This window comes from Styela clava, chromosome 6 (assembly GCF_964204865.1).
Source record: "Styela clava chromosome 6, kaStyClav1.hap1.2, whole genome shotgun sequence".
NCBI lineage: Eukaryota > Metazoa > Chordata > Ascidiacea > Stolidobranchia > Styelidae > Styela > Styela clava.
Window position 1 is genome coordinate 5837818 of NC_135255.1, and position 12653 is coordinate 5850470.

At 35.7% G+C, this 12653-nt stretch overlaps 1 protein-coding gene across 1 annotated transcript; it reads left to right on the plus strand.

The window, feature by feature from the left end:
- The first annotated feature begins 3313 nt into the window (after window positions 1–3313).
- Window positions 3314–3634, plus strand: LOC120331267 (uncharacterized). Its single transcript, XM_039398338.1, has one exon. The coding sequence runs from the start codon at window positions 3314–3316 to the stop codon at window positions 3632–3634; it is 321 nt and encodes a 106-aa protein (XP_039254272.1).
- Window positions 3635–12653: the final 9019 nt, after the last annotated feature.

Here is a 12653-nt window from a genome sequence, read left to right on the forward strand (position 1 = left end):
GCAGAATTAACCACACAGTAAAATCCATTTGTGAATTACATATTTTTTATTATTACAACGCAATAAGAACTCAACGACGGATACCGATGATGAGTATTATGTAATGTATCCGTTTCCGAAACAGAATACGCCTTGATGACTTGTGTATGCGCATATTGATTGCAATGCACTGTGAAATATTTTCCAATAACAAGTTGTGTATTGCTGGTGCTCTCAAAGATAGACAGATCCATGATATCTGAGTTCTATTTACTGATTTGTATTTTCTCATACGGTTTTGATCAAGGCAAGGTCACAAGCAACACTCCAAAATAACTTGGTTCCAGTAAAGAGCGTTATCACAAGTAGACTACCGGTACATATATATATATATTCTGTGCCACAAATCCCAGACAGCAAGCAGTTCAGACAAAAAAAAAAAATTGATGCAGGCGACAGGCGATAAAACTGAAGCTATTGTTTTTTTTTTAGACAAGAAAAAGCATTTTTCATTTTGTTCGACTGGGACCCTTTCGATGAATGTTATTATTTAAAAAAGATAATGCATGGCAGAAGCTGCATTCATCCAAATAAATAAAACGTGAAGTGTAGAATGCATGCTTGCAAAACAGTCGGATACAGACCTACGCGGAGGTGTTGGTATAGGCAACATTCATTGAAACTTGAATTAACAAAATAGCACTGAAATTTTCAAATTAAAAAGAGTCGATTAAAAAGAGTTAATTTTTTTCAAAAAGAATTTCAAATGCGTCTGATACCGCTTATGAGGCATCATCTACCCGTGAGCCGCAGCTACTTTGCATTTACAGATATGATTTTGCAGATTTATCACTGGCATACATTAAAATTATTCAATTTAAAGAGACGCAATTAGCAGAGTTTGTCAAATGCGGAAATGAATGAATTATCTTTTATATATATAGAAAAGATTTTTACAAAGTACTGTGATTATTTGATTGCTTTCATAAACAGCTGGTTTAAAATGAAATGACTCAATTTGACTCCAATTACAGAAATTTCGTGTTTCAGTTGAAATGTGTTTATTTTTGTATTCTCCGTTCGAATGCGCGCGAATTACCGGGAACGAAATTGTGCTGTTTCCTGTTTTCTTTTTTACACATAATGGCATTTCGACGAGGCTTTTCGTAGTAGGTACTCACTGAATTGTACATGAGTATATGGCTGATTTTTTATTTAGTTGGTTTCAAATATCTTACCATGCTATCAATGCTAATGATGAGTTCGTATCAGTGCGCGTGCGGTGAGATGTGTGTCTTCCACTTATTGTTGCTAGTGATAGTCATTCACCGGTTCTATTATTAGTGGTCATAGATAGAATCGTGGTTAAACCTTCCAATTATAGCATGTATTCATGATAGATATATTTCATCATTATCCGACAGCTTGTATTTCGTTTTATTGCTTGTTTCTTTTTGCTTCGCATTATTTCTTACAAATGAGATATATGTTAGATATATTAATATCCTATAAACATTCTTCGAATTGGCAATGATTCTCTTCAAATAACTTTAGAGTTAGACTCAGTGGTGCTCCAGGAGTTAGCAAACACATAGTAAAAACTTCAACCATGTTGCTGTTATATATCAGCATATCACTTACAGTCTCAGTCTCTTTTTCGAGTAACGTAGAAGTAAATTAAGGTTATAGAAAGGAACAATAGAAGTATACGGGAATCAGAGTGATCAAATTATTATCATAAATACTCAACTAAACATTATTATTCAGTTTGATAGTAAAAGGTTATTCTGAAATCAATATCAGTTTTGTATGGGCCATTGCAATGCAATACATTCAGTACAGTAAATAATTGAGCACATAGTTATCAAATTCTATTTCTGTCAATGTGAATAATATTGACTACAACATAAAAATGTTTTTAATCCAAGATAAAGTATCACGTGATTAATAGAAAATGTTGCTTTAGTTTATGAAATCCATCTGTTAATCTTATATATTCACCATTGCTGATTACGTGCGTCGCATGTTTAAAATACCTTATACAACGTTCCGCACAATCTTTTAGCAAATAATCAAATTGCTATAACCAAAATTCAAGTTCTAAAATCTGAATTCTTGACTCAACCATTCAGCAATAAGGAATGTCCATTAGGTTACAGAGTATATCTACGACTTGTGGTGGACGTTACAAGCGCACGAGTTTGGGGACTGTCTGTGTTAGTCAATGAATATACATACCCCTTGTCATAGGCTCCAGTCCCTTCGCACAACTTGATGTAAAGTAGACGAACAAAATTGTTACCTCCATATTGGTACACATACTTCTGGGCGCCCATTTTTAGCCTAAAATGAGTTCCAGGTTGCTTCCAAATCAAGTTTGGCTATAAAAACTTGATAAAAACTCCGTTTGGTAGAGTTTAAAGAAGTTTTTTGATTGTGCACAAATATATACTCTTCAGTTATAGCTGAATATTTGATAAGCCTAGGATCCAAAAAACAGAATATTTTGGGACAAATGATAGATGGTATTTTGATGTTAATATAAAGTTAAATATTTTAATTGTACGCATTCATACCAAAAAGATAAATTAATGTTTATTTAAGTTCGTACATGGGATTTAGAGAAGATCCGCGGCATATGTCACTGCTGTAAGGTTAGTCAACGAGCTCATTTGCTTAAAACAACACGGATATACGCGCAATTCGAAACTGGTGATTATGGAGACCTTTGGTTTAAAACTCAACTGTTGGTTTCATCAACATCCTATGCTTTGTTTTTCAATCGCATAGCAAGTTGGCCTAATTCAATTCAAGCTTCGTTAGCGGCGGTACGTTGCTTCAAACATCCTTATATGAGTCATAATTTGATGATAATTACAACGAAACCGGATGATGGAGGCCAGGAAAAGGAGGCGGGTTATGATATCGAAGATTATATTTAAGCTAAGTAGCAAACATTCGGCTACTATTTGATGGCAAGAAGTATATCCACTGAAGGAGGTCGAAAATCACTGTAATATAGTTATAACGTCCAAGGACTAGTGTTTTGATATTATATTAAGTTCGCTCCTTTGTGTTATAAAAGAGGTATTTTTCTAATTTGAGATAGCTTTTTCACTCAGTTGTAGGTTAAAACAACGTTCCTGCATGGCATTCGGGAAGTAATATTCGTACAAACTATTTTAAGTCTTACGTTACCTAAATACCAACGTCCACAAATATTTGATAATTTTTACTATATATTTACTACGTCAGATTTTTTTCACTCCATATTTTTTTTCAACAGAAAAATTTCAATTCCAGAAACAATTAACAACTTAAAGTTTTTGTAATAATGGGTGAATTTCAACATGGATTATGTGGATGTTTTGACAACATCACTCTCTGTCTAATCAGCTACATCGCTCCATGCTACACTGTTGGAAAAACTGCTGAAGCAGTAGGTGATGACTGCTTATTGTGCGGAGCGGGATACATGTTTGGTGGTTGCATTATCGGTGGATTGCTTCGTGGAAAAGTACGAGAACAAAAAGGAATTGATGGAAGTCCGGTCATGGATTTCTTGATACATTGTTTCTGTCCGCTATGTGCCATTATACAGGACAATCAGGAAGTGGTCACGGCAGGAATGGGAGCATCTATGGCGCGAGTGTGATGAATATTTCGAGTTTTGACTATGTTTAACTTTGGAATCATAATTAATTTGTAAACTTATTATCTAATTATATATGTAAATTATATGAAATGTTCAAAAAATCTTTTTACGTCATATCTGCCCGAAGGTATAAATTCGAAAACTGGCAGTTCTTCTTGTTTCGTTTGGACGTTTACCAACAACATGGTCCTAATAATTGTCTGCTATGTATGGCCATTCTTCAAATATAATCTTCTTAGACTTAGACTTCATGACTGTAATGAGTATAATATTTTATTTCTGATACACTATAAAAGTAACACATATATATATATATATATATATATCTTTGAACGTCATTTATCGGATATTACACAAAATATAAAAACGTTAATTTAGTTCATTTATATGTGGAAAATAGTATGGGAAGATATGTGCTGAGTGTATGATATAATTACATATACCGCTATAGTAACATCAAGTATATTTCTATGAGAAAATTGGGACACATACAGCTTGTTTCGTTGGAATTTGAAGCAATCGCAATCTCATCATAATAGGGGTACCTCGGATATATGTGCTTAAAGTTCAAGCTTATTGTTAATATCTTTTTTCAAGAAGGAGCTGGTTTGTAATCAGCAGTTCAGATCATTTTGCGTTCATAATTACACAACACAAAATTCCTATACAACAAATTCATAAAAATGGAAATCCTAACAAAATATTCAACACTTGTAAAACTATGAGGTGAAAAAATAGTAAATTCAAGTGGGTGGGCATTCGTAATTGTGCTACTTATCCATAAATAGGCGGGGGAGCTATCCGGAAGGAACCGGGGATATTTACATTTAACTTTTGGCTCCTTGTGTTTTAAAATTCTACTCCGGTGGGAAAAAATCCAGCTCTCGACTGCAGAAAATATGGAATGATGACACTCCAGCATCAACTCTGACCATATATCTGCGTGAATGAAACGCAACAAAAACAGTTATGCAATCATTAACATTCGCTAGGTGGGAATAGAGAATACTTTACAGTGCAGGTCAACAAGTACGAGCATAAAATGAAAAAGATTAAAACCTAATTTAAAATGAATTGCCCCGTGCAATGGCGATTTTACACGGAGAACAAATTTTTGTGATGTAGTATCTTTTTTAAACTTTTAGCATTAGCACCCGTGGAAAACATGGAAATACGTAATTCAGACTTTTTTGCAGAAGTTTAAAATGTAGGACTCTTTCAAATCTATTATGAAGAGTGTGAATAAATTGGTGACAACAATGCCAAAAGATATTCAACACTGTTGACAAAAAACTTATTTTGAAACGAAAAATAAAACAATTTCATCGCACAACAAACGCTACTGAAAAATGATATGCGTTGAAATGATCTCCATTTTGTATTTTGATGAATAAATATTCGGTGACTGCGATGTCAAATAATATTTAACATTTGCAAATTTAACGTGGCAAATTGAAAAAAAATTAAAATAAACGATTAAAATGAAAATAAAAAAAGTTGCCAACAATGGGTTTGCCTGTCGACACCGGTGCAATGTCAGAGTGTTTCTTTACCGGTAGGGGAATTCTGGGATAAGAGTAACTGTCTGACAGTAGCGACTGTTATTAATTTATCCTCGCATTTATTTTCTACTCGCAGATTTATTTTTCGTTTTTCAGGACAAAGTTTGCAGACTCCGTGATGAATTTGAACCGACCCCCATTGATCGACAACCTCAATTACATTTCCTTGTCTATAATCCACGACTTTGAAAAACCTTACTTGAACCTTTGATAACCTATATATTCCCGTAAGCGATTTTCCTGCCTGGGTATCATACTGCCTTAATTAATTTTAATTATAATTAACGGCACTTTTATTGATTAGTACTTAGTAGTATTTGAAATAATTTGGACGTAATTTGGCTGGCTAGTTTTGGCTTCAATTTGGTGAGTGAAGCAGGTCTAGCCGGCCTCTTCATGCATCCAACTTATTATCAAATTCTTATCCACAGTAGATAACTTCCGTTGGCTAATTCGGTATTAAAGATGGCATCCGCTTCCCTGAAGGTCTAATACTAACAGTTGTCATTGTTAATGTACTTCTCAAAACTTCCTGGTACAAATGGCTCAATTGTCCCGAACTCGTCCTTATTGAAAATTATCATCTGCACTGGCATGAAAGCCAAAGGCTCACCAAAATCACTGTCTACAGACAATCTATTAGTTCTCCTCAATAGCCTTTCTGTGATGTTCTTAACCAATGAATGCATTTGGACAAGTTTTCCAGTATGAGACTCAAGGTCTTGGTTAAATTCGACGCTTACATCATGAATGGCATTTGGCAAATACTTCTTTACTACCATAACTCGACTGCCCATATGTGCTTTATATGCTTGTCGAAAACCATCTTCGCCAAACACAATAGTTACCTTGCTTAAATTTATTTATTTTGGCTGTTCCCATGACATTTGATCTAAATCGAAAGCATGAATTTCCTCATGTGTGAGCTTTTTTTACCTACTGTCCCAGGTTTGAGCAACATTCAATCTTTTTGGTGACTTGATCTCACTGCTAACTACTTTTACTAAACTTTAAGTTAAGATATACTGGAGTTTTCATCTACATTAGAATCACTAACTTTGTTAATTGAAGATATAAACCGAATATTGATTACTTTTTTTTAATTGAGCTGAGTTGGGGAGGAGCATGATGGACCCTGTTCGCGAACCAAAACATCACAGCTGCCCTGTGGGAGTGAAAAATGTTGCTCTAGAGTTTTTTTATTGTCGAAATATCAGAAACGTCACCCGTGAAATGAACGAACTCTCTTGCCCCTATTCTTATATACTTCTTTCGGCCTTCCGGTGACCGACTCAGACAACCTCTGCACAGTTAGTTTCTCTGGTACTTGGTCTTTTCCTTGTCTTTTTCAAGTTCTTATTCTTCATTGCTTTTACGAAGTTGCCCCAATGTCCCTTTTCAGCCATTATACTAACTACATGCAAATTAAGTATGGTAATCGTAATGACTGCAAAACTAAAATGTGAATAATTCACATAGCACAGACTTGAATTCAGTAGAAAAGGACTGTGCGCCCAAGGTAATTGGACCCGTTTGTCGGTTCTTGTCAGCTCTGTCAGATCGTACGGTAATGATTAAAACATCAATGCATGTATAACTAAAAAGGCCTAATTGTAATAGACTCTAGCTTGCGGTAATTAATGAAAGTAGATCGAGATACACGCTGTGCTGCATCCTGTAATACCTAAGATTCGCAAAGATGAAGACATGTGGTACCGCAATGTTTTGATATTGGCCACCATTGTGCCAATTTGGAAATCAATTAAAACCTCAAGACGTTCTTGTTCAACTAGGATTGACGTCCTCGTTTCTCGAGGAAGCGTTTACACCACTGTTGGGTAAGGCAGACGAAGATGTTGTGGTTGATGTCACTGATTTATGTGTATAGCAGTAGCTATTCCTAATTTGTATTTCGACCTGGTGGAAATTGTCTGAGTTTTGAACGAAGGCATAATTTTGTTTATCAATGTTGTCATGGGTGCATATGTTAACCAAAACGCAATTTCAAAATGACGGATGGTTGTTCTTTCAATCTTCACTTGGCTATTCCTTGCTTTATTGGTTGGATGCTCGGTAACGGTTGAGATAAAGTCTGGTAGATATATGCATTGAAGCAATTTCTATCAAAACATTGAAAACAAAAACTATAGATTGGAACAAATTAATAATAGCACCTTATCCATACCCACCGGAAATATAAAACTCGCGGGGTTTGATATGAAAGCAGTATAAACTACCTTACGTTAATTACAGCTGCTTCGACTATAGATATCAACGCTGAATAGACCTTAGTCATTCAAAACCCATCCCACGCGCGAAAAATGAAAGTGGCATAAGCAAACCGATTTTAACATTAGCTCTTATGGGGAATGTGATCACCAGAGCAGAAATTTCCCTTTTTTGTAATTTTCAGTTATCTTAAATTGTGGACTTGTGCAGTTTTAAGAATAAAATATTTGTTATAACTTTTTTGATATTTTTACAATGATAAACGTGGTCAAGATTTTTGATAATCCTTCATTGAAATTTTAATGGGCGAAGTGATTCCGCTGGCGCCTTCCTCACTATACCATGACATTCGGCCAACGCGTTGTTGTCTGTGAAATATGCGCTCCAACTGCGCGTGCTTCTTATTCTATAATAACAGAATACCGGGACCACAACATACCAGGTTTGGCGTTAAGTTTAGGTAGTTTATTCACATTCACGTATTCAGTCAGATTCACTTTACTTTACTGCAGGCCTGCACAACAGACGGGCCGCATGTGGCCCGCTAGATACTTCTGTGCGGCCCACGGGTGATTTGGAAACACGCCACTTCTCGGGTATAACAATCAAAGCCGGCATTGTTATGTGTGCCGCTACTCTGATCATATTCGAAATCGTGAGATTTATGTTTTGCACTAGTTTCAATAAATATCGAACTTTGTGTGAAATTGGTGTGCCCTTCGCGACCCCTAAAATGTGTCGCTCGCCCCCCAGTTTGAGAAACCCTGATTTAGATATTTCAGTATTCAGACTGAATTCCGCTTCAAACCATATCGGTATACAATCTCACACCCATTAGTGCATATTAGCAACCTATTAATAACCCCATTATTTTTTACTAGCAGTTTATGAAACTGAAGTTTATTTTTTGATTCAAATTTAGAACTTAAAAAACAATTCTTTCATTTATGAATGATGCAGAAATTTCTCGCACAAAAGATTTTGCTATTTACTGTAAAATTTCAAATAAATTGGAGCAGATTTTGTAGAAAAATGTAATTTAAAAGTCAAAAAAGTACAACAGAGAAAGATCTATTGCTACTAAACAAATTGTTTGTCTAGCCTACAATGAAAATATCCAATAATGGTAGATATGACTAAATAAATTGTCATACATATATTTGGGACGATTTTACAAAACTGAACCTGGGTAAAATATTTCCCTGCAGTCTGTTTATACTGCAACAGGCAATACATAATTCTAATAAAAAAAAATATTGAAAATGAAGGGTGGGTTTTCAAGGTAGATAAACCACTAAATACATATTTGCCATCTCATATGCAAAAATGCCGTACTCTTGTTTTTACTCAATAAAATAAGGGACCTCATTAAGTATGCGCATCAAGATGGCTCACAACCTGAATTCATGTTGTGTACCAGGTTAGGGTTCAGGTTATTCGACATCTTGGTTCGCACACTTCAGAAGATCTTCATATTTTTAAGCTCCCCAGTAATGAAAGTGTTTCATCAAATTTAACTGTTTCACAATATTATTCTGATTTGTAGTTCATCTTGTGAAATAGGTTTGTGGCAAAGTTTGCGGCCCGCCGGGCCTTCAGATTTATGCTTGAGGCCCACGTGGTAATTTGAGTTGTGCAGGCCTGCTTTACTGGCTTTCCGCATATCCTACCGGTACAGCGAGCGACCTTTCTCAAAAGACATGCTGGCATGTTTTATAACCTAGTTATGATACCGGTACTGTACCGTTATTGAATTAATGTAATAGATTGGAGGTATTTATCTTTGTTTGTATACAATTTATATTACCTATTGGCTAACATTCTGTTAGGATTTAGTTTTCACTCCCTTGGTATTGTACGGTACCGGTAGTATGCACTCAGTAAATGGTTGCTAACTGTACAGGTATTAATGCATAAAACCAGTAAACAAACGCGAATGAAATGATATAGATCAGGGTTGTCCAAGGTTGCGAGGTTGGTGGGCCGTAAACACTTTTGAAAATGTCTCGCGTGCGCAGTCGGAGACAAACCCAAAAATAATCTAAACATTGCGAATTTACTCACTTTAAATATATTTAAGAATGAGATTTTACCGCTCTAATCAGTTTTTTTGAGGAGGATATTTAAAGCCTTTAGTTAGTAAATTGCTTACCGAGAAATACTGTGGTATGTTCGGTATCTTTGCTCGTGTTTGGTTTTGTAATGTCTTAAAATTATATTCTTTCGTGACAGATATTACTTGAAAACACACCAGGCACTATTATGGTTTAACATTGTTGTTGGTAAGGAAATCCCAGTTTACCTCGGTCACCTCATTTATTACACCCCTTGTATGATGAATTGTTATATTTGGCTAATGTTATCACTTGTAGCGTGAGCAGATGAAAAACCAAGTCCGTCTAAGTTGGGACTCCGTACCCAGATCAAAAAAACTAGATCGCGCGATGCTAAGTAAGCTCCACGGTTCGTCACTGCTGTCAAAATAGCCAACTATTGAAAATAGAGAAGTGTTTATACTAAAATAAAGGCACATAACGTCTCTTTAAATGAGGAGTTAATTGCCGCGAGCTTAAGATTTGAAGTTTAGATAAAAAGCGCGACTCATCTCAAAGGCTTGGTCCTAGCTGCACAAGACAATTCATTTTCCCAGTACCGATCACAATACATTATTCTCATATAGGCACCGCCTCGACGTTTATAGATACAATACAACATTGAAATTCCATGATTTTATCAAACATTAATCACGACATAGGGATTAAGAAAAGGACTATTCCCAGTTGAAATAGTTCAAAAATAACTCAAATATTTTCTGCCAATAAATACAAATATCTGCCAATGGTTTATTTAGTGTACGCTGAAAATCCTCCGTGGGCCGCACGGAACGTGTCCGGGGGCCGCATGCGTCGCGCGGGGCGCATATTGGACCACCCTGGTATAGATTATAGACTGTCAATGTTAAACGCGCCCAGTACCCATTACCCAAGGCTACATTAGAGCCGCCAAAATTTTGGTGGACCACCTGTACATAAACGGACTAAGCCTATGCAATGAATTATACGCATTAGGAAATTTATGTTGACAATATACTAAAAAACGAAAGTGATGCTATTTAGTGCGATATCTGGATTTGTTTGCTGGCCATTAACTGTTCCCATATTGGAGATTTACACACGTAACGCGTTTCTTACATTTCGACTACTTCGCTATTTCGTTTTGTAGTTATGAATATTGAAAACCAGGCCTCACATTAATAAGATGTTGGGATAGGTAACAATGCCTGTAAACCCTCTGACTCTGGTCTGAGTATTGATTGATGTTTGTTTTGTCAAAACTACTTTTTAGGCATGACCGGTTAGCTACGAACCAGTAGTGAGGTAGTCACGTTCTTAGCGAGATTTATTTTGTTGGAGATATCTTGTACGGACTGATGAGAGACACTCTTATACGGGCGTAGTTGAAACAATTGACTCAGCATTATTGCGACATACTAACATGGCAATTGCTTGTGAAGTCAGACATGCTGCTCAAATGCTTTGTGTTTGTCTGGTTTGCTGTTAGGTGCTGTTTTTAGTGGTACGGTTTGTGGTTAGATTGTTTTAGAAGGGTTTATTACGGCCTTGTCCGTTTTTGTGTCACCTCTCTGCGGACCGGCAGTAAACTTTCCGCGGACCGGTGATGGACCGCGGCCCGGTGGTTGCCGACCACTGGACTAGGATGAGAGACGTCAGCGGAAACACCACGCCCATTAAAATTTTAATGTACGATTATAAAAAATTCTTGACCATGTTTATTGTCATAAAAATATCGAAAAACGTCTAAAAATTACCCTATATTCAAAACTGCCCACGTTTACAACGAAGGATAACTAGAAAATCACAAAAAAGGCAAATTTCTGCTCTGGTGATCACATTCCCCATAAGGACTAATGTTAAAATGGTTTTGTTTATGCCACTTTTATTTTTGCGCGTAGGATGGGTTTCGAATGACTAAGGTCTATCACAGCGAATATTCTGCGGGTGACGTGGCACACGCCCGCGAGCGTGACGCGGCGCATTCCTAAAATAATGGAGACAATCACAAACGTAGTACAGTCATTTATTTAAAAGACATAATGTTATATGGACATTGGGAATACCAAACTTAGTAACATTAATTTTGTATAAACACGCAAATTATGAAATAGTGGGAACAATAACTCTCGTTAGCGTTATTGTAATGCCAGGCCTGATTTACAAAACTTGTTTTTGATTTTCGTTTTGGTTTGAATTTTTAACTTATACCTCTTCTATATGGCACTAAAAATGGCTTTTCTTTGATCTAATAGAATATTGATAGTTACGCAGTCATAATGGAACTTCTGTCGCTTTATTTTCATATATATATATACATAATTCGTTATATATGCTCATAAATGTTTCATCGAACGAGATTAATTGGCTTCCTATTCATTCTCAAATTTGTTTATTATTTGAATTGAAATAATTCAAGACATGAGCAACTTCCAATTCTAATTTAATGTTGATATAATGTTTTCAATATTTTTAAAACTAACGTCGAAGATACAAGGTTTATTGTATAACTTTTTTTGTGTTTTTGCTAACGAAGACTCATGTTCTATTGATATCAATGATTTATGTCATATACCAACATGCGGTTCAAATCGTGAGATTCTTCAACATTTTATAACTTGTATTTTAATATACTATAAATAGACATTAGGATGATGACACAGGAAGTGATAGGAACAGTTTGAAGATCGTTTTCGCATGTGGTAGTGATTAAGTTCCAGCATTCTGTACAAAGGGGATTTTGAAGACCTGATTATATGTTATTAAACATCTGGTCAAGATTAGTGTCTATGAAACGACGGTACCTTTAATGTTGTTTCAAATGACACATTGGCAACAGTTTTTAGTTGACTGTCAGCAAGTGGTGAATGCGTTTGCCTGAATACGCTGGCGTCGAAGAATATGTATCATCAAGTTTAGACCTACTGTTAGTCCACCATCCAGCTGGAGTTTGAAATCTTAAATTTCTTCTATGTCCAATCAAAGCAAATATAATTGTTATAAACAGAAGTTATTCTATTGTTACTACCTTTGCGTTGTCTAGTACCAGAAGGAGTTAACCTTCTAAAAAGTATAGGAGACTGTTTGTAAAAATCTGTACTGTGAAAATGGTGAACGTGTTATTAGTTTTACAATACTCATTTCATTCACTTGGGG

Coding starts and splice junctions, on each gene's coding strand:
- LOC120331267 (XM_039398338.1), top strand. CDS start 3,314: ATGGGTGAATTTCAACATGGATTATGTGGATGTTTTGACAACATCACT.